The sequence below is a fragment of the Corvus moneduloides genome, chromosome 1, assembly GCF_009650955.1.
Source record: "Corvus moneduloides isolate bCorMon1 chromosome 1, bCorMon1.pri, whole genome shotgun sequence".
NCBI lineage: Eukaryota > Metazoa > Chordata > Aves > Passeriformes > Corvidae > Corvus > Corvus moneduloides.
The window spans coordinates 31744275-31767610 of NC_045476.1; the positions used below are offsets into that span (position 1 = coordinate 31744275).

General features: G+C 35.8%; 1 protein-coding gene across 1 annotated transcript in view; it reads left to right on the plus strand.

The window, feature by feature from the left end:
• The window catches only part of CNTNAP2 (contactin associated protein 2), a 1037874-nt gene that overhangs the window by 315353 nt on the left and 699185 nt on the right, over positions 1-23336 (plus strand). The window contains exon 2 of the mRNA XM_032104142.1: positions 17222-17332. Within this exon, the coding sequence (XP_031960033.1) occupies positions 17222-17332 (111 nt within the window). The remainder of the gene's footprint in view (positions 1-17221; positions 17333-23336) is intronic.

The following is a 23336-nucleotide window of genomic DNA, read 5'->3' on the forward strand; positions in this document are numbered from 1 at the left end:
TCAAACAACTATTGGCATTGTTTCTGGGGTACAAAATTGGAGCATAGGCTTCATGAGTTGGAATCTGTGACCTAGAAATTGTGTTTCTTGGTAACGTGCTGCATACTGCTGCATGGTAAGCATTTTCTGTCCTAAACGTTAAAGGAACACTAAATGCATTTTCATGTGAGTAGAACAGTTTTCACAAGTGGTACCTAGGTTTGATTTTTCTGTGCCTTATTGTTGCCTATACTGAAGTACAGTATGTTTCTTCCTTAAATGTTTTGAACACGTGTATTTTGTCACTATCAACATTAAAAAAAGGAAGTATTCATGTTGATGGTGAGATATTAGCTGAGAAATAACAAGAATTCAAGAAACATGTCTCAGAAATAGCTGGCTTACAGAGTATCAAGCGAACAGATTGACAAGTATATTTTAATATCATATTAGAAATAGCAGAACAGATAACACATGACAAAGTTTTGTGTGCTACCATGATACAAAAGGTAATTCAATGCATATGGATAGTGAATAATGTAAAATACAATATACCAATGTATTTTAAGTTTATGTTTTTACTTAAGAACAAGAGACTTTTTTTCTTTTGAATACATTTAATAAGAAATTAGCAACTGGGACAGTAAAACAGAAATGAAAAAATGATTTGACATTTGCAGCAGAGAACTCTGTTAAGGAAGACAGATTTGAGGTCAGGCTAATGCAATAGCCGGGCAATACTTTTTCATGCTGCGAATAATACAAAATATCTTTATATCAACTAGTCAGCTATGACCATAACATCTTCTCTTCTTTGAAATAACTATGGAATATAGCCAATGGCTTATTTATTGAACATTTTTCTCTAAATTCTTGCCTTTGGAAAGTCCTATCGGTCTTTTCTTGTACTATTTTCCTGATACTCTTTTTTAATATCTATTCTTCCTAATGCTACACGTGAAAACCCTAAGCATAAGAATTAGTTAATAGGTCCTCATGATTTCTGAGCTTCAAGTATCACATGATGAGCCTTAAAGATGAAATTGTTTGGGGGAATTCTGTCTTAAATCATGCCATGATTTCATAGTGTTTGAGCAACCTGTGAAAACAAACTTGAAAATAATTGCAGTCCTTTTCATAAATGGATAATATGTGTGGGTACTGCATTTACAATTTCACAGCATCAGTGGGCCTTTGTTTATGTATTTCCTGGGTTGATGTTTGGGTTTTTTTCTTACTTGATTGCAAGCCATCCTAAGGTATCCATGAGAAGGGCCATAAAACTCATTGCAAGTTGTGCTTTAAATGTTTATTGCAAACTTCATTTGTCTGTATAACAGAAATGGAGGGGAAAATTGCCAGCTTTTACTTATAATAATAAAAATCAAAATTATACTGTCCCATTTGAGGTAGTTCTTATTTTTCTTCTCAATATTTTACTGTTACACGTATGCAGGATGAAAAGCATCTATGTGCATGTTCTTCCAAGTATATTGTATCAGCCAAACTGAAAGAAGATGCATGGATGCTTGAAAAGGCTCATTAATCAAACAGATGTACTTTCAGTAATTATGAAATCTCCCTATTAAGCAGAAGCAGTAAGTCATTAAAATATCTTCACCGGCCTTTTGGCTAAGATCAAGCATAGACTATCTTCTCATTAGGATAATGGATTTCAATAAAATGATATTCCATCATTCTTCATAAGGGAACAAAATGAAACTTTTTGGTTAACTGCAATCACTTAATCATTCATTATATCTTCCTCCAATCTTGTTCATTCATTTGAAGGAAAAAATTAATTCTTCACAAATTCAGCCTACTATGCTGGGAAACTGCATTGAGGATTAAAGTTAACTTTGTAAATTAAATTAAGGGTGGCTTAATGAAATTAATCCAGAAAATAAAGTGAACAAAAGTAAAGAAGTATTTGGTTTTCTTTTCTTTTTTTTTTTTTTTTTTTTTTTGGTGGATTTTTATTTCGATTCCGGAAGCTATTAATAGATACAAATTCAAGTTGGGTTTTTTTTAATTTCAGGAGGATTTATTTAGGAAAATCAGATGTTCATTGCATAAATAATTTTAATTTTTTTCATTGTCTTTTTCACTTGAATCTATCTTATATTGATTATTTCCTATCTGTTTTCAACACTTTTTGACTTTATTTTTCTGTGAACTAAAGATCTTAATTATACGTATGTGATTTGACATATCATTTATGGATTCAGAAGTGGGAGGAAAAAAAAAAAACTTGAAAGGCACCATTTTACATGGCATATGATCTTACAAATTTTATTATAGGATATTTTCCTTATCCTGACTGGCTGTCCTTTATTCATAGTTAAATGAGAGGATTAAAACATTTTACTTTTTGCTCAAAGCTTTTTGCTGATCTTTGCTTTGCTACTTATCCAGAAATACCGTGTAATCTAGTCATCTGTAAAAGGACAGGGCATAGTGTCTTCAGTGCATTGAGTTATTTGAGGTTTGATGAAAACTTTCAAATACTGTTAGAGGCCAACATGTGAAGACTGTCTTATTGCAGAGCTGCATTATCACTGTGTTTATGGTGATTGGCAATGCAGTATGTTTAAACTTTCCTGCACACTTCTGAAAATGCAGATGTGAAGAGACTTTCATGTAAGCAGTATGATTTATGTTGTTGCTGCTGATGCATGTATGCCAGGAATGGCAATTTAAGAGATGTGGAATGGCATTTGAATACAGGATAGTTATCATACTTACTATCAAAAGTTCACATTACAAGTTCCTTGTCATAGAAATGAATAGCAAATCCTCCAATTCTGCCATTTGCTTCAGGCATTGGTGCCAGATATTGGATTTGCAGCCCAAGCTCAAATTTGAAGAACTGTTGCCTAGAACAGGCAAATAAAATGTTCCTGGCTTCCCTGTGAGGTCTTTCCTCTCCTGACATACAGCTATTTAGGCTCTTCTGTGCTCATTAGAGGGTAAACTGAGCTAAGCTCAGGCCTTGTCAGTGTTTTTTGTTTACTGAAAGGACAGCATAATTGGGTTCCTCTGGTATCACATCCCTATTTCTTTCATAGAGGAGGAATGCTGTCTGGATCATAGAATGGTTTGGGTTGAAAAGGACCTCAACGATCACATAGTCCCGTCCCCCCTGCCATGGGCATGGACACCTTCCACTAGAATCCCATGTTTCCTTTCAGTGGGATCCCAAGAGGCTGTGTCAAGGAGAGATGAAAGCCAGACCTTCACAGCTTTGTTCTAGGTGTGAATATTATACTGAGGACAGGCAGTTAAAACTTGAAATAGCAAGCTTCAAATTTAACTTTGTAAAATTCATCTTACAAATTAATTCGGTGTTCTTTAGTTCTCCTCAAATAGATCTGTAAAAAACCCAACACTTAATCCTTTTACGCTGCATTTAGTCAATATCATTGGTGTGAACGTCCGTGGTGTCTCTGACAAGCAGTGCAGTCAGCTCTCTGATATCTGATTAGCAGCTTGGTGGGTTGACCCTGGCCAGCTGCCAGGCATCCCCACCCATCTGGGGAGAAGATAAGATGAAGATGGTTGTGGGTCAAAATAAACATGGAGATCCCTTGCCAACTACCTCATGTGCAAAACATAGTTGACTGGAGAAAATGAGTTTATTTTATTGCCAATTAAAATAGAGTTGGATGTTGCAAAGAAAGTAAACCTAACAACATAAAACTCCATCCCCCTTACCTCAGTCCCTCTTTTTTCCAGTCTTAACTTCACTCTTTCACCCCTGACTCCTTTACCTCTCCACTGAGCAGCACAGGGGGATGGGGAATGGCAGGGTCATTCTCCTTTCTGCTGCACCTGCTCTCTTTGTTTCCCTGCTCCAGTGCAGGCTTCTCTCCCTGGGACTGGGGCCCTCCAGAGGAATCTGGCAGCCTTCTGTCCCTCTTCCTGTTCTCCCCTCGGGGCTCACAGGGCCATTTCTCACCCTTTTTTGCCTCACCCCTCACTTCTGGGCAGTGTTCTGCTAATGTTTTGTCTGCCACAGAGTCAGCAAACCCCTGCCAAAGACCTGGGAAACTGCAGCTGGTATGACCGGGAAGTCCTACAGGTGATCCTGCATTGCAGTATTTATGTATGTATACAGACTTTCCAATGTATTTACAGGAGGCATCCTTCACTCTGAACATAATGGGAGTTCATGATCCAGATAAAGGTAGTAAACTGTAATGTTAGGAATTTAATATTCAGATATTTGATTAAAATTGGAGGGAATGGGCTATAATTATAAGACACCTTAATTTTTCAGATATGCTAATTTAACTGTGCTGTGTTCCTTTGTTGACATGTTAAACATGTAGTAATAATAAGGTTGTACCAAGCATAATTATCACATACTCTCGGTCTTAAAAATGCCTCAGTTGTAGCTGTGCATGATAATGAACACACAATAATAGGTGTTGCTGCTGTCAATACTGTTTGCATTTGATGATTAGAAAAACCCAACAACTTATATTCAAAGCATGCTATGTGAACAGCAGGATAAGCTGGACAGCTAAGGCTGTTGTAAAATATTTTGGCTTGAATTTCCACAGAACATTAAAATAAGTTAGGTGTGGTAATTTAAATCAGGAAGAGGAATGCAGTGACATACCATATTTGAAAATCTGTCTTATAGAAATCATATATATAGCGTCTTTCTAGCCAGCTTTTAAGATTAATTACATTACAATTCTCTTTAATGAGTGTTTCTTAATTTAAGAGTTTCTGATGAGACAAAAAGTACACAGGGAAAAGCTGAGGGATTTTTAAAAACCCACAAACAAACAAAAAAGCCTCACAAAACTTTGGGAGCACACGAAGCTACCTGGAATTGTAATACTTTCACAGTGAAAGGGAACTTTGGTATACTAACCCTACTCTTGATTAAGCCCTTTGAAAATTGTTTTTGATGCACAGTGAGTTCAGAACTGGTTTGCCTACTTTGCATTTTCTTCTCTTCTGTTTCTAACCAAAGCTTTCTTCCTCTTGTCCCAGTAATGCACCAGAAAAGCATGAGTAAGGCATATGCTCTCTTTTGCTATGGATGGAATTTTTTTTTTTTTTTTTTTTTTTGAGGATGCTTAGTTCCCAAAGGCAGGCGAATTTTGCCTGGGGCAATGCAAAGACTGGGTGTAGGAGAAGTGCAGGATCATCCTTCCATCCTTTCTTTTCAATCTTTGCTAGTATGGCAGAACCATTAAGATCTCAATTATCAATGCTGATCAGTATAGGCAGCCCATGTCCTTTGACTTGCACTTTATAGTCTGGGTAGATTTTTTTTTTTATTATTTTTTCAGTTAAGTAGCTCTTTGGAAATGTTCATAGTGCTTGTTTATTTTGTACAGGACATATGCATTTTTGCTTTTTTGGGGGAGGAGGCTGGAAAGAAGCAAAATTCATTTAACTACAAAGTTCTTTGTATACTTTAGGAGCCTGTTACATTGTACATTTCCTGTGGTGTTCTTAGGGCAGAGAAGCTTAAGGAAGAAGCCTTTTCTCTCAGTAGCTTCAAGAGAGGAAATGCAGCCAAAAAGTTTAAACTAAGAGGAGTGTGGATCTCAAAATATTGGGGTCTTCTGTATCTCTTGTGTTTGCCCCTCTGTTTTATTTAGCATAATGACTTGCTCAGGTATTCTGGGAAATATCAGTAGATGATGATGTACCTTTTTGACTGAATATCACCCTATTACCAAAACAAAACCCAGACACCACTACACAATGATTGATTGTTGTCTATTCCTTCCTGAAACCCCCTTCAATCCAAATGATAAAAATTTTTCATGAGTGTTAGACATATGACTAGTTTTGATTCCCTAAAAATGAAGGGAAAACTACAAAATAAGAAGCAAATCAAATGGTAACTTGCTCTGTAAAGTTGTACCTGCAGGAGGATCTGATATGTCATTTACTAATATTCCTTCTTTTGAAAAAATCTGAGCTCTAACATTTGGATATGTATTTTCCTGATAAGTGCCATGGTTTATGCACTTGAACCACACTTAAAGTTGAATTCTGCATCTTATTGTGCAATTGTTTGATATTGCTTCCTATGCTTCTGCTAAGGATTAACAAAGGCTGACCCTGGCTTTCTTTGCATTGGAATTTCATTCCTTTTTAAAAAGGACATAGAAGGATCTGAAACACTCCAAATATATATCTCTTCCCACTAATGATAAAACTATCATAGACCCTTACCATCACCCCCAAGACTTTATTGTCTCCCATGAATATAGAACTAACCCCTAGAGTTTGGGCACGCCACATTTTCTGGAATTAAAAACTGAATGTCATTTCAAAAGTGGAAGTTGCACTTTTGAATGATATTTCTCACTTTAGCTATCCTATTTTAGAAAAGAATTGACCTATCATTCATACAGATTTTTTTAAGTGTTTGAAATTTTCTCCTGCTGTCATTAAATCACTTAGTTTAAACATTGACTTTACTCCCATGTTTTACTCCTGCTAGAAAACCATGAATCCAAGCAGACTGACATGACCTGTGTCAGAAGCAGAAATCCTATAAATACTTTACACCTGTGAATCAAACATTCTCATCTATCCAACTTGTAAGTCTGTCAGAAAGAAAAATGTTCTATTCAGCTTCAGATATACAAATTTATGCAAATCTTCATCTCTTCGTGTGGTAATGGTGGGATATTTTCTTTAGTCTCTAGGGAAATAAAGAAACATTCTACCTTTAATTATTAAATACTAGGTGCTTTCAAACATTGAGGAATATGGTGAAACACATCCAAAAAATGTGTCCGATGAAGGTACTGTCCCAAACTGACTTGTACCACATGCTGTTGCTTGTGTGCTTAAGGATGCTGAACACATTGGAATCAGCTTGCAGATTTTTTTTTTTCCCAGCATATGAAAGCATTTGTTAGCTTGCTCTGATTTATATATATCTTTTCTTCAAGGTGCTAGTGTAAGAAATTTAGGCCTCCAGTGTCAAAATTCACAGCCATGGTGTATAATTGGTTTGAGTTTCCCAGTATGTACAACAAGCCTCAGAGAATACTGTGTCTCACAGGGCGGCTGTAACGCAGCTTGCTCGTCAGTCTACAGGATAGAACGAAGTTCAGAAATCTAAACTATGTTCACATTCTTCTGTTATCAAATGGTCCTCAATTTCTTTTGTTGTTGTTCTTACTTTCCTAGCCACCATTCTAGCCAGGATTTTGGGCCTAAAAGAACCCCAAAAATATATCAGCATGGTTTGGAAGCCCTACATTAGTCCAAGAGTAAGGAAAAAGATCAAAAGTAATTCTTCTTTCACCTGCAAAAATACCTTTTCAGCATACTTTATTGATGCTTTGGTGAAATTGATGTATTATGACAATTCTGTGGTCACTTGATACTTCTTCAGAAATGTGGGAAAGTGTGCTTTTTAACAAAAGAGTTTGCAAAATGCAATCAGAGTTAATCCTCCCAAGCATCAGTGACAGGAATTGAGAAAGCACATATTTTATTCTTAGTTGGAGGTGACAATCTTTACAGAAGAGGCAGGAAACAAAAGTTAGACCTTATTTGTCATTTGCACAGAGGGAAAGAATAATCTGTCAGTATAATATTGTTAAATTCATAGATCACATATCTTTTGGCTTTTGCTTCTATCATCACTTCTAACTGTAGACAACTGATAAACTTCTCTGATAATAGCTTCTGCAATAAATATGACATACCTGTTTTCTCTAAAGGGGCTATGAAGGTAAACAACCATGCACAAGCATGGAATTAATAATGTTTTTGAATAAAACCCCGATTTTAGGCTTAAGTGATATTGGCTTTCAGCTGTGCAAATTGAGAGACAATTCTCTGCTGAGTTTTCCATAACCTGCTACTTTATATTTTGTTCCTCATCTAACCAAAGGTGGAATGTGCTTTGCATGCTTAATGGTATTAAATATTGTGTCTGCCTGCTAGGAACAGAGTTTCCTTCCTAACCGCTATAGGGAAAGTGTAGTTTTCTTCAGACAGGAATCTGCAGCGTTTGCTCTGAGCTGACTTTTTTACAAGACTTTTTGTAAACATCTTAACCAGTGCATAGGTAGGTAGATAGCCTCATTAGTGATAATAAAATATTTTGAATATAATTTTGTGAAATTCTTTGATATTCATTCTGTACACTAAAACATCTTTTGTTTTCTGTACCTATGATATACTGTTTTGAGAATTAACATTTGGCTTTCTGTGGGAGTGCTTTAATTGTTGAAGTGTCCAGCAATTTTAAAGTCACTCCCTGGTTGCTTTGATCTTGATTAAATTAGCAAAGCCTAGAGTAACATCTCTAAATTCAGAATAATTATGTTGATAAAGAACTGCTAAAAGTAAAGGGACCATTATAATAAGTTGGACCGTGAGGAAAAAAAAATCCATGTTTTGTTTTTGCTTGAGATAAAGTCTTAATTTTAGAGATGGAAACCTGCTAAAGCAATGATGAAGAAAAAACCTGTTTGAGAAAAATATTTAGAAAAATCTATTAGTGTCTTATCTCTAGGTCCTGAAAAACAAACAATATCAAACCAATAACAAAAAAAAAAAAAAAAAAAAACCGCCACCCAGAAAAGCAAACAATCCCCAAAAAAACCACAAAACAAACAAACCCACCCCACCCCTCCAAATAAACAAAAGGTACTAGTTGGTATAAAACTGACAGAGGAGGAACATAGGCTAGATAATTAATGAAATTATTTTAATTTAAATGAGACTGAAGAATAAATTCTGAAGATTTTCAGTATTCTTTTCCTTCATCATTATGAGTCCTTCTGCCTGCTACTCTAAAACTTCACTTGACCTGACTGTAGGTTTCTTCATACTTAACTCAGATAGGCATCAGTATGTGAAAAATCACATGTACCTGTAAAGATACGTCAGCTGGAGTTTCGTTTGCTGTAAACTCCTTCAAAATGCTCAGGTATTTTCAGTAATGAAAAGGTGAAGAAGTATATTTGCATGTCAGAAGGTTAATAACTGAAGAGGCATCTGCGGATTGGATATGCAAAAATATGGAAATATTGGTGAGTTTTACTTTGCATAGAGTTGATAGTCTACTACTGCTTATGCACTAAGGACAGTTTAATGAAAGCCCAAGCATACAACCAGACTGACTGACTTTCAATTATTCCAGGTGCCATTGACCTGAGTAGTTGAGACTTTTTTAAATGAGCAAAAAACATGACAGGTTTCTCATACAGCTCTGAGTTTTACAGGGTGTGAAACAGTTTACAAATGTGTTCATAAAAGACACAGTAGCAAGGGTGGGATTATCTGATGAATTCTCAATGGACTGTAGACTGTAAAGTAGACCAAATGCAATCCAGATGTGCTGTTGTTTTAGAGTGATGTAAAAACGTCTGCTGCCCACTCTCTTCCAACAAAAAAAACCCCAAAATCCAACCACAACCTCCAGCCAACACCAGCTGCCTAAGTAGTCTTACCATCCATATAACGTAGATACTATAAAAAGAACCTTTTAAATAATTTGAAATTGAATTCTACTAAACAATTAGATATATATTTAATTTTTATTAAATATAAATATAAACAAATGTCCCTTGTTCTTTCCAAATATAAAATACTAAAATGAATATGCATTTTGATGTATGCAGAATTTAAATTGATTACACTTTTCTGAAAAATTGAATTAGGCAAATTTTTGATACCGTTTTCTAGTTTTCCTTTATGAAACATTGAAATTTTGATAAACTTGTATTTCAGGAGGCTGCTTTGTATACATTTATACTTAAAAGTATTCCAAACTGAATAATTTAATTAAGAAATAAAACCTAATCTCTCTGGGTAAATTGTAGATCACAGTAATTAATGATGTTAGCTTTAACCCTTTTCTCATTTTCAGTGGTTAAAGACAGAAGTGTGAAGAGTACTGTGGATTATGTTGTGTGTCCCTTGATTAAAGCAATGAATCCAGAAATGTCTCATAGTAGTCATATAGTACATTGCACATTGATACAATTCTTATGTTATTTTCATTTCCAATGTTTCTCAGGGATGTTTAAAAAAGTTTATTAAAATTTCCTCAAATCAAGAAAGTTTTCTTACTTATTAATAGCCTGGGCCTTGTGATGGAATAGGACGCTAATTTGTAGGAATCAAAATGTGTAGCCATGTAGTAATAATAAGGTTGTCATGACTTTCAGATTAATAAGTCATTGGCTACTCTAAAAACTGGTCAATAGGTAAAAGAAATGAAGTTTCAGGTAAAAAGATACTTTGTAAATTCTTGTAAAGTACAGTCTGGTTTTGGGCATCCAAATGTGCTTTTAGAAATGGTCCTGGTGATGCACCCAGTATTGCCCAAAGATGAACTCCTGATTCAGAACCAGAACAAAGAAACAGATCTCACTGCCTGTCCACTGCTCTGCTCAGAGTAACTGCCATAAAAAAAACATTACCCGAGACTTGTTCCTTTTCTTAAAATGCTCTAAAGAAAAGCTTGATATAAACTTCAAAGCAAGTAACCTTGATACTTAAGAGTTCTGTGAAGACCACCGAATTAATGTAATTTATGGCTTCACCTTGTAGGGGGAAAAATAGTTGCTACATTTTCTTCCTTTCCAGCAGCAGTTAACCTTTTTGAGCAACAATGTATTACCTCTATTGGTGGCATGCAACTTGAAGTGGAATATGAAACATCCCGGGCGATCAATATGAGCTGCTCTAATCTTTTCGATTACAGCTGAGCTCTAGCAATGCTTACAGCAAAGCTTCAGTGACACTTAGACTCATTTGCTCATGAAGCTGAATGTGAATTTGGCTCTCTAACAGTCCATCAAGAGTGTTCTGTGAAATGCCAGTCATGTGGAGAAACTGCCAACTTCTGTAATATGGAAAATAGGTGGGACAGAAGAGGGTGAAAAATTAAGCTTCTACTCTACCAGTCATCATTCCTGTTTAGTATCTAGATAAAGAGGTCCAAGACACTTGGGGAGTAGTAAAGTTAGCTTGTTATCCTAAGAAAGAGAAAAAGGAAGTAGCAGTCTATGGTGGGTTTTCTTTAAACTGTCCTCCAAGTCAAGAAAAGCACAGTAAAACATGCAAAAGGCTTTTGGGTTGTTTGTTTGAACCACTCCAAATGTATCAAAGGCTGGTATATCTGGCAAGTACACCTAACAGGCAAGTATTTCCTTTCCCCATAAGAGAAGGTGGTCTTTGATAAAATCTTCACTGATTTCTTACTGACTTAAGTACTTGGGAGCATGAGGTATACCCTACCTGGCTTTTTTCAGCCATTACCTGTGTTTCTGTCCCACACGATCTGAAGTTTGTATAGAAGTATCTCATCCTGGACAGCAGGGTTGTGACACAGGGCCAAGGTTGAAATTAAGCTTGTGACAGCCTGCTTTCAATAACACCTGCTTCTAAGTTTGATTTTTAAAGGGGTTGCCATTGATGATGATCTGCTTTGAAGTATCTCCTGACTTTTGGCTTGCATCCCTTTAAAAGTTCATTTGAAACAGTGCATAAGACACAGGCTTGTGAATTAAGCTTGGTATATTCTAGCATTCATTTTGGATTACAAAACCTGCCTGTGCTATACAGAAAGTGTGGCTGTCTCAGCATAATAATACACTGCAATCCAAACCAGCCCCATTAATATTCCTATTGGTTGTCATTGGAGATATGCCAGTTCCCATATGTACTTACCCACATTTCAGAGTGCCCTTGCAACCTCATGACTGCTTTTCAGAAGTGCCTGGTGGCTTATTCTTCCTCCTCAGCACACTACAGTGAAATTACGTATTCAAATTGGAGGAGAAAAATGTGTTTAGGATAAACTGGCATTTAGCACACAGTACAAATTAAACCCAGATGATATGATTCTCTCCCTTGCTCCCTAACATTTATATTGGAATTCATATTTAAAGCAGGAGCCTTTTGCGTTACAAGTAAAGATTGAAATTGCGTATAACTTTTTTTCTCCTAGACTTGACAGGCATTCTTGTATAATTAATGAGTTGGATATACTGTTAATAGTTCAGATTTTGTGGTTTGTATTGTAAATGTTCTGTTTGTCTAGTGTAAAAGAGAACTGATTAGGACTTTAGTTAGAGGGTCAGGGCTTTGGATAAATATCCATATTTTTTCAATGCTGCTACAGATTGAGTCATCTCTTCTGTATTCTACTAGCAATTTATTATGGTGAATTCGGAATATAATATTGACATTGCAGTCATTTGCCTTTTTGAATCTAAGTTGTCCAGCTTTTGAGTTCTTCACTTCTGAAATAACATATGGAGCCTTTTTTAGTAAAGTTTTTATTGGTGACATGTTTGTGTCTTAGATCTATCCTTCAGCAAAACTGTTATTCTAGATTATAATTTGATAGGAAATCTTGATTGAAAATTTTAAAGCAGGAGAGACTAATTTGTGGATTTGGGATTTGGTATTTATTTAAAGTTATGTTACTCAGTGCACACTGGACTATATGATGTAAAAGCTTTTCTTACTCAAAAGCATACTTAGCAAGTCACCATCACTTATTTCTGATGAGTTCCAGTTATCAGTATCCAAATATTTTTCATTTTAAGAACCACTGTACACATCATAGCTCTCTTTTTACTTTGCTGACAAAATCTTTGCAAGAGCTTCTGGGAGATCCAAATTATTAATAAAAACTACCTGTGACTATAAATGTATACTGTTCCCATTTCTTAACATTTTTAGATAGTTTGTATGCATTCTAACCTACTGCTAGATACAAATGTCAAGAAGACACAGATGAACTGCAGATTGTTTTTTTCATCTACTGAGACTACTTTGATAAGATATGTCAGCAACTTTACAGGTGACCTGTTTATCGATCAGGAAGCATTTGAACAGACTTCTGTGAAGTGAAGCATCAAGGTATTTTATTCTGCTTTGCCCGTCAAAAATCACTGAAGTCACTGGTATACTGAGGATAAGCTTTAATAACCTATAGGGTTGATAAGAGAGTTTGTGTGTATATGGTCTGCTTTGTGTTACAATCAAGAGCTGTTCCTTCAAATAATGTAGTCCCTATTCCCCAAATAGTTCATAGACTACTAAGTGGGAATTAAAGCAATTGCAGGCAAAATAGGAGACAGGCCTTTTTTGGTTTATCCAGTGTGATGGGTAGGATATAAAAATAAACTATAAATAGACTGTAAAACAGGAAAAAAAGGGTAGATATTCTTTCTTGGTTTTGTTGCATGTGAACAGCAGAAATATGAGAGGTTGCAGTTGACAGGACAAGAGATCCATCTCGTCTGCTCTTTGGTTTCCAATAGCCAGGTGCCTGAGAAAACATGTAAGAGCAGAGCAAGAGCACAGCACACTTCTGTTTCAATGATCTTTAGGCCTTGAGGAATTTGAAGACTGGGGATTGCATATGTTTTGTATTTGTGTTTAATGACATTATGAGGCCTTCCTTCCATTGATTTAATTATTTGAATCTTAAGGAGACTTGTTTTTGATGGTCATATACTGTTATTTCCCTCTGAATAAGGATGTCAGAGCAGCAAATGTCATCATACCTATGACAAAGTTATCAATTCTCTTGATCTAAACAGAATAGAGTGGAGTGGAAGTGTCTTTTTGCTTCAAAAAGTTAACATTTAAATGGACCTAAGCTGCCTTGGATGTTAATGTATCACTGAGATAAATGGTATGGAGGAGAGTTTATTCCTTTGCTGCTGCGATGCTGGCAGGAGAGTGTGCTCTGTAATTGATTAACAGGGCACAGTGCATTGACTTATATGGGGAAGGCTATTATATCTCAGTAACAGGAAGGTATATATGATTCTGGTTACAGTAAGTAAAAAATTGGATTCTGCAGGAAATAACTAAAACTGCTGGAAGAACAAAAGGTTCCCAAGGACTTTTTTTTTTTCCTCTTAAATCTGTGGTATAAGAGTATTTCATATTCTGATGGAAGTTTAAATAGTGCAATATATTTAGTGGAACTTTCATATAGGGATAGAAATACCAGCTTGTGTAAGCAGTCTTTTAACTTTTGTTCTGTTGGACCTAAAGTCATGAGTTATTGATGAGATGTAATATTTTTTTTAAGTCTATTAATCTGAAATATAGTCCTTCCCTATAATTCATACACATTTATGGTGAATTTCCTATATTTTGAAGCCTAAATGAGCAGGCAGATTGGGAAGTTTGTTTTTTTTAAAGCAATAAGAAAGTGAGATTTCTTCCTTTCCTGTTAGTTGGTACGTCAAAATAGACATAGGACAGGATTACAGTTCTAAACAAAAATGAAGGCAAATTGTATCAGCTCTGGGTTTTTCTTAGCCCCCACCACTGTATTGGTGATTGCAACCAAATTAAGAAATCAGTGTTCAGATTAAGCACTTCAGAAGCACATGTACAGTAAATGAAGCATATTCATGACTATCCGTAAAAATTGTGACCACAGTGGCAAATAGAGGGATGCTTCCTGTGGGATTTTTTTTTTTTTTTAACTAAGTGAAGCTTCTCTGTCTTGTTTTTTTGAATCCAAGAGTATGGGCTAGTGAAACAGAGCTAAGGCAGACCATTAATGGTTTAGAAACTAGTATTCATTCCAAATAAATTTTCCATATTTCCTTCTGTGCATCTTCAATAGTAGCACAAATATAACAGCTGTCAAATTGAAAGGCGATTTCTCAATATCTACTGGAATCAGTAAAACAACAGAAGTTCTGATGAACTTCTATTGTTGGGAGAGGTTTTTTTCATCTGTCATGTTTCTAAGCTCAATATCAAAATTCTACGTTTATTTCTATGGCAGAAACGAAGAGAGTTTGCTCACATTTTTAAAATAAGTTTTTAAAATTTTATTTATGTTTTAAGATAGATCTTTTATTTAACAGGTTTTTCTAGACTATAGTAAGCAGTAGCTTCCCATTATATTTAGAAATAAATCAAATTGCATAAATAGAACACATTTTTTGTAATTAAGTTTTTATATTGCTAATATTTTTCCAGGAAGATGCAGGTTTTTCTTCCCACCCCAGTTTGAAGCTATGAGTGGCAGAAAATTGTATAAACCTAACAATTTACTTTACAAAATATATTAAAAAACCCTCAGGAAACAGAACAAAGGCACATGTTCAATCTTAGCTTTCATTACTGATGAGAATATATGTTTTTCCTTAACACTAAATATTATGTAATATAAGCATAGAAAAATACTATAAAGAGATTTTGGTTTGTATTTTCAAAAACTTCTGATTATCTGTTGTTCTGCTTTTAAATGTTTCATTCCATTTTTACCTAGACAACAGGATTAATGACAAATGCCTTCAAGTCTCTATAGCTAGGCAACACTAATAAAGAAGCAGCAGCACAAGCAGTTTCCAAGTTGCAAAGTTATTATGATCTATAGAAAATATACTGATGGATTAAAAAATAGTTGAGAAAAGCTTTGTCAAGTAGTTCTGTGTTTATATGATTGTGGCACTTAGGACAAAAATTGGCAATTGTGGCAGTCTGCTGCTACCTTCTATTGTTAGCTTTAACCTTGTACTACTTTGGCTGAAATAAAAGCAACCCGGCACCCAGGATCTGCAGACACAGACCTTTCCTCTGTGCCACATCCCTGCTCCCAGGCAGAGGTGTGTGCAGCCCTGGTGTGCTGCTGGAGAGGTGTGATGGGAGGCGTACCCGACTGCGGGCTTCTGACCAAACATGCTGCAGCCAAAGCAGAGGGAGGAGGAAATCGATCTTTCTGGTTTGTGGTATAAACAATCATGTTTCAAACCGTTTATCTTCCCTTGTCAAAATTCCATCATTAAATACTGTGGTAGCGAATTTAAAAGTTATTGGAATTGTCCTTTAATTCAGTCCAAAGCATCTGCCCTTTACTCTTGCTTGTGCTTTTGTGGATTTTGTTTTTCCTTTAATGTTTGTTAACTCAGAGATTTGTAAAGGACACTTATTTTCTTTGTTAAATGTCAAAATACTGATTCCTGAATGAATGTTCTTCTGTATTTCTGTGTTTCAGTTTCTGTTTCTGTGAAAGTAATTTTATTTTTCATTACATGAGACTGCACAGTTTAGGAGAATTGTGTGATATATTACTTGATTCACTCACAATCCTTTTTTTCCCCCTTAAAGTTCTTCTTTAGAAGGTAGGATTAATTTGGTCTCCATGTGTGATCCAGTGTGACCAAATTACTGGTTTTTAATTGTATCAGAACTAGGTGTTGTTGCTGAGCATTAAATATGCTGCTTACGCGTATTTAGACCTATTGAGGACCACCTATGGCGACCTAATGCTTTCTAAATACATAAATTGAGGGTGTTTCCACTTACAGCAGAGACTGTGCTGCAGTGCATGTGTTTAAAAAGATTAGTTAGGCTTACTGGTGTAGGCTAAGGCTTTTTTTTAGTTTTACCTGTGAAGTAAATGAGTAATTTAAGCTACATATTTCTTCCATCTGTTGAAATACCTACAATACTAAACAAAAGGCAGTACATTAATTAAGTATTTGAAAAATCCTAAGCCATTTCTCTTAATTCTGATTTATATCATACAAAAGAAGGAGATTTGTACAGTTTTTTCTTCATTAGGAAGGCTAAGATACTGATTTGGGGGTTTTTCCATTTTAGATGCTAATACCAAGTTAATCTTCTTTATAACTGGGTAAAATGGAAGTGGAGTACTCAAATGATTTATAGAGATTAGTTAGTATAGATTTTTCAGTGAATCTGTTGTATCTGATAATTCATAGGCATTCATTAATGTTCCCTAATTTATTTTTTTTTTTTTTTTAATATCGGATTTATCAGCACTTCTATTACAGAACGGGAAATTTGTACCTTATCTACTTCTTAGAAAGCTTTCATGATAATACTTTTCTTTAGCACTAGATTTTCATGTAACCAAAAACATTCCAAATATATCAGGGCAGGCTTTTTTGTTCAACCACTGTATCCCTAAGAAAGGTGATGGTTCATGGTTAGATATTACCATTACCTTATTTTGTCAATGGTTGAGTCTTTATTTTCTCATGTCAGTGTGTGTGTCTGTGTTTTCTTGTGTTTTTTGAGGTGATTTTTTTTGTTTGTTTTGTTCGTTTGTGTTCGTAGGCTTTTTTTGTTGAAGAGCTGTGATGTAGCTACATGAATTCCACATGTACAAAAGTAACAAGGATATGTTATCACCCAGAGGGAAAATAAAATGCACATTGTCACTTAATACATATAAATAATTAAGAGCATAAAGTGAATCTGTTTTCTTGTGTTTCAGAAAAGTGTGATGAACCTCTGGTCTCAGCGTTACCCCATTCCTCCTTCAGCAGTTCATCATTCATGACAAGCAGCTACGTGCCAGGGTATGCCAAGTTAAACAAGCGAGGAGGTAAGGGACATTCTCAACCTTAGCATTCAGATATTTCAAAAAATGATGGATGGTATTTTTAATGTGAAAATGTGTTTTATGTGGAATACTATTGCTTATGCTTGTTTGAACAGACAGTTTTTATTAACTGAGTGAATTTCTCTTTCATTGTATGGGACAGTAATTGCACTGCAGGGAGAAGGGCACTACATGTAACCTCTAGCATGTAGCAGCGAGGGCCACATGCCTGATGTCGATGGAGTCATACAGTACAGCTGCATAATGTGCTTCACATAAAAGGGCATACCTGTCTTCGTTGGGTAAATGAGCATTTGCAAGGTCATAGTTGGAGCAAAACTAAACAGCTTTGATGTGCTTTTTTGATGTAACTTGTTCCCACCTCAGCAATGACTGCTGTCATTCAGGTTTTTTTTCTATCACCACAGGGACTTTGGCTTTTGCATATATATCTGTAATACAATGAGTATCTGTAATACTTCTTTGTTCAGAAGTAACAAAGCTGCCTCAGACTTAGTGGTTGGAAGAACAGGTGCATAACTTTGATGGCCTACCTGGTATAATGATATTGAGGCACCGTCCCCTGTCCACAAACAGGGCGACTAGTGCTGGTAGCACTGCCAGCTCTGCCAGTTGTCTGGAGATCATCACGTAGGAAGGGATGAGCTGGGTCTGATGTCAAGCCAGGAAACATAATCTGTAAGTGGGGAAGAGTATGGGGTGGGTCCAGGCATGGATACTCCTATGATGTGGCTCAGGTAGTATCTGGAGGCTGAAATGGGACCCCCAGACTCACGGGGAGGGTGAGTGGGTTCTCCACTGGGTAATGCAATTATGGCCTGTTGGTACTCTCTCTCTCAGAGCCCTGACATGGATCTTGGTTTATTGTTCTGCCACTTTCCTATATATTTGTGGTTTACAGGTGTAGAATTCTTGTTCTTTGATCTCTTTATTTTCTTCTTTTTTTTTTTCCTTTGTTCTCTAAAATCAACTTTAGCCAGGCCCTGGAGTTACTTTCTTTTAATGACTAGTAATTGCCCTAGTGAGTTACTTATAGACCTGCTTCCTCTGATGCCAACCTGTGCTGGTACTTTCAATACCTCTGCTATCATCCTATGATTATAGTCCTCTACCCTACAATTTTATACAGTAACAGTTTATTCCCTGCAGAATAGCTATGTTAGGTACTGAAATATATCAGAATTTTTACACTGGTAGTCAGTAGCTCATGCAATCACACAGCTAAGTTAAATGTAAAACAAATTAGGTTATGTTACTGGTTGTTAAAGAATTGCTATTGCAACTATGCAAGCTGAACAGAAGCCAAAGACTAGCTTAGAGAAAATATGACTGATGAGCTCTAGTGCTACTGGCCTGCAGATCTGATGCAGAGCCTGTGGCCAGACAGGAATATTGGCAATTTCTTTGCGTTTAGACCTGCAGACTAGTAGATAATATGGTTTGTTACTTCTCAATGAGAGTAGATGCTGTTCTATGCTGGTTGCAGGCTTTTATTTCTTTGCTCCATGTATTTTGTTACATGCCTTTTGCAGTTCTCATACTTTCTGTTGCAGTGTGTTTGAACGAGTGTTTTGATAGGCTGTCAGGTCACTTCAGTTGTGTCTTTAAATGTTCATTGACCAGATGAAAGGAGTGTTGCTTCAATTCTAAAACAAGGCTCATCATTTAAGTTAAATTCTGTTGTATGAATATAGTTATGTCCGTTTCCATTCTATTCCATGTTCTAAGTTTAAAAAAAAGCCACTAGAACCACTTTAATAAAATACAACTTAGCATCAGCTTGGCTGGGAGGATCTTCCTTTGTTTTAGATGAGTATTTCTCCTTTTAGTTTACTAGACTACTTATTCTGTTCTAAGTGAAAGGCAGATTGACATTTGGAATTTAATTTTTTCTGTTAATTAGATTTACCCTTCCCTTTTGCCCTTATAATCACTACAATGCAGTTTCTTTTAATGACGTTTCTTTACCTTTATGGATCAGTGTTGTCATTAATCAAGCACTGGCTTTATTTCCTCATTTGAAATTTAGTTTCATCTCTTTGTTTAAATACCAACTTTGTTAGGTTGTTGTCATCCATCTCTTAACACCTTTAAAGCACAGCAGAAATACTTTTCAAAACTGAAGCACCTCTATGTACATGAACAAATATAATTTTCCTAATCCTAGTGGCAGTAAAAGTACTGCAGAATTCAGGAATGTGTTTAACACAGGAACTTGTCTGTCTGTGTTTATGCTTCTGCTTCTGCAAGTGATGGAAAATAGCTCAGTTTTAATGCTGAGCTATTTTACAACTTCATGGAATTACAGATATTGCTAATCAAACCAGTAATAAGTGAATCCAATTTTCTTCTCTCCAAGGAGTCATTATCAGCTAATAGATTCTCAAATCAAATGTGCTATTTAAACCACACTGTGCTCAAGTCATTAAATGGAAAGAACTCCCCCTCCTCTAGTCCCAGACCCTTTAAAGAAATACACATTTGAAAGTTCTACTCTCCAACCCAATTATTTTTCCTTCCTGTTTTCATGGCACTTCACTGTAGACTGGCAAAACACTTTATCTGAATAGATAGTATACTTTATTCCATTGATTAAGACACTGATTCACTGAACAGCCACATCATGTTATTAAGAAGGTTGGAGTCTTCACTATAGTTCCTCTGGTTCACTTTCCTGCTCTAAATGTTGCAACTGGAAGGAAGCACACAAAAAAAAATTAATATTTTCAGCAGTTTTTAGGAGACTTCAAAAGCAGAAACATCCATGAATTTACTTCTAATATTTGATAACATTTCATTTACAAATCCTATAACTAGTGATTTAGGCAAATAGAATGAAAACTTTGTGGAATGATATTGATCTGGAAACCTCCAGGGTGTATACATGGGTGGGTTTCTGTGTCAGTTTGTGAAAATATTTTGCATTTTCCACATCCGTCTACTCAGACCCCTGTAAGCCTTCAACGACTTATGGGTTAGTATGTATACTTATTTCAAAAGAAATGCAGATTTGATGGACAGAAGTTTGATTAGAAATGTTAACCACTCCAAATCAATTTACTTGGTGGTTCTTCTGCATTTCCCCTTGTTCCTGTTCTGAACCTTATTTCTTGTTAGGATAAGCAAAGATTAGTATACTGTCTTTTTTTTTGGGGCGGGGGGGGGGTGGAAAAGTTTATTTTTCATTATAGGAAAAATTGCTGATTGTAGAAACAAATATTCATTGTTACCTACAGGTCTGTCTGTGCCTTGCAAATTCATACCAATACATATAAAATTTGATACCACAATTTCCATGTCGGTGAGTAAGAGTCTCTGATTTATGTAATCATTACAACTGCAAATCTGTGTTTCCATTATCACAGAGAGCCAAAAGCCTGGGAGGACAATGCAAATCTGCATTTTAAACCAGCTCTCTCATTCATGGATCCCCAAAGACTGTCTCATGGGGTCCCCTCCTTCTTCTGCCTTCCTGGGCACTTTCAGTCATAGTAGCTGGGCAAAGCAACCTAAATACTTTCATTTTATTATCATGGAAAGAAGTAGGGAACAAGAAGGCCCCAGAAAATGTAGACAAATTTGCTCCTTTGCTTTGCAAGCAACTATACTACTACTAGATACTCTACTACTTATCGACAGATATAACTAGTTGATGCTGGACAAAGCAAGTGCTGCTATCCCCATCAGGCCTGCAAAGAAAAGGCATGAAGATACCTTGAAATTCAGCTGTGATAAAACTTCTATAGAGACAGAAGGATGCAATGAATTTCATAGTGAATGTAGGTTTGGCAAAAGTAGTATGGTGGCTCCTGAATTATGTTAAAGGCTCATAAACTAAGACTTGGACTTAAAAATTTAAACAGTACTGAATTAGCAAGTGTTCAGACAAAGCTGTATGTAGCCAGTTTCTATAAATTATCCTTTTGGTAGTAAGACAATAGTTCATTTTAAACAACTAAGTCTTTGTGCTCTACTGTATTGTAGTGTTTAGCATATTTTTCATTTTAAATTTAAAGTTGGTTTTGTGATGTTTTGTGCTAGTATTACGAAGGTGCAGATTCTTTTTTAAATCTCTGTAACTTGTATGAGGGGAAAAAAGCACCAGAGAAGAGGAGAAATGCTCATGGCTTTTCTTCTTTGTGTCTGTCACTACCATTTTTATCTATGTATATGCAAACATTGTGAAATCTTTCAATGCTATAAAATCCTAAAATTTTTTGCTTTGGATGGACTACTTAAGAAAAATAATTTTGAGTTTTCTGCCAATTATCAGGTCAGATTCTCCTCCTGTGTAAACCAAACATTTCCAAGTATATGAAATGATTTAATGTACTATTTGGAGGATATGGGAATGCGTTATCTTTGAAAAAAATTAATTTTGCTTTCCAAAATGACTGATACTGAAGTCAACCCCATTGGCACATAAATATATGCCATTAAGTCATTGACAGATCAAACTTTAACTGGAATCTAGTTAGTAGATTAGCTAAAAAGATTACAGTTCCTTCCATTTTTGTCATACCTATTCTCCTGCAAAAGTCTGTATTGCTGCCACTGCTTACAAGCGGCATCAGAGAAAAGGAGAGCTTTCAATAAGTTCATTCTACAGCTTTTTAAAATCTATCCTCAGTAGCTTTTTCATATGTGATGCCAAGGTGATAAGGTCTAACATCTTATGACCTGCCATCAGTGGGATCAATGGACTGCATCACAGCCCTGAGAAGGATTCTTAGCACACTTTTGATATAACGCGTTATCAATCTTCCTTTTAATGGTTCCCAAGCTATTGGACCTTACACTTCTCACTAGTACAAGAATTAATGCTGCCCATCATGCACCTCATACCATTTTAATTTAGGGAAAAAATTCTACATTATTTCAACATAATGTAATGTTATATAATATAATTGGAAGCTGCTTGAAACTGAGTAGTCTCAGAACTTCAGAAGTAATCCCAGCAGACAGTGAAAGTATGAAGGTCATAATGAATTTTTGGATATGTGGAAATTATCTTTTGCACAGTGGAATAAAAAAGAGGAAATCTGGTATCCAGGGGTCCTGTTTTAAGTCCAGTATGAGCAGGGAATCTGATGCTACCAATGAAATTGATAACATAATATGAAAGGAAGTTTCTGTAGAGCAGTTGATGTTCAAAAAACAGTCCTTCTAGCACCACTGTGTAACTCGTATCTAGGCTTTCAGTTTACCTTTTAATCAGTGTGCTGACCTTGGCCTGTTATCACAATTATTAATGTGACTATAAAACAAGCATCAAAAATTTTAAGTGTTGGCATAGGTGTACTTGTGACCTTTTTTTTTTTTTTCTCAGTGGAGTTTTAAATTCTGCCTTCTGTGCAGAAGATGCAAAAATTTATCTATAATGGGATATGATTCTTTTATTCCCCAGATCATTTCCAGTTAGTCAATCAGATCTATGGCAATGGTTCTACTAAAAGAAAATATAAAAATGCTTGCTAGATCCTTGCCTTTGAAGAATTCTAAGGACAAATAGCCTAGGCTCTTTTTACCTTCACTTTTAAAATCTCCAATACCACAATGAATGTCACTACATCTCCAATTGTTTATTACTATGAGAAGGATTTTATGTCATTTTCCTTCTGGCAAAGTGAATGTGGAAGGGGCAGTTAGAATCAACCTGGATTGTATGAGCAGTCTGGGCTTGTACCTTCACAGGGCTTGCCAGGAATTTAGTTTGGGTATGAACCTCAAAGTAAGGAGGTGCTCCCTCTGAACTAACATTGTTCCAAATGGACAGTATGGAGCTAGCATGCAGTAGTTAGCACACTACAGATCATCATCTTAAATACTACAGTCTCCTTGGGTTGACAAGGACACCTTTGAGCTCACTAAGAATACCTGTACACAACATAACTCATTATATTTTGATTAAAGCCCTCTTAGGAAAAAGTTATGGAGTTGCCAGTGGTTTCAAAGCTCACTATCCAGGTTATGGTATGTTGTCTTT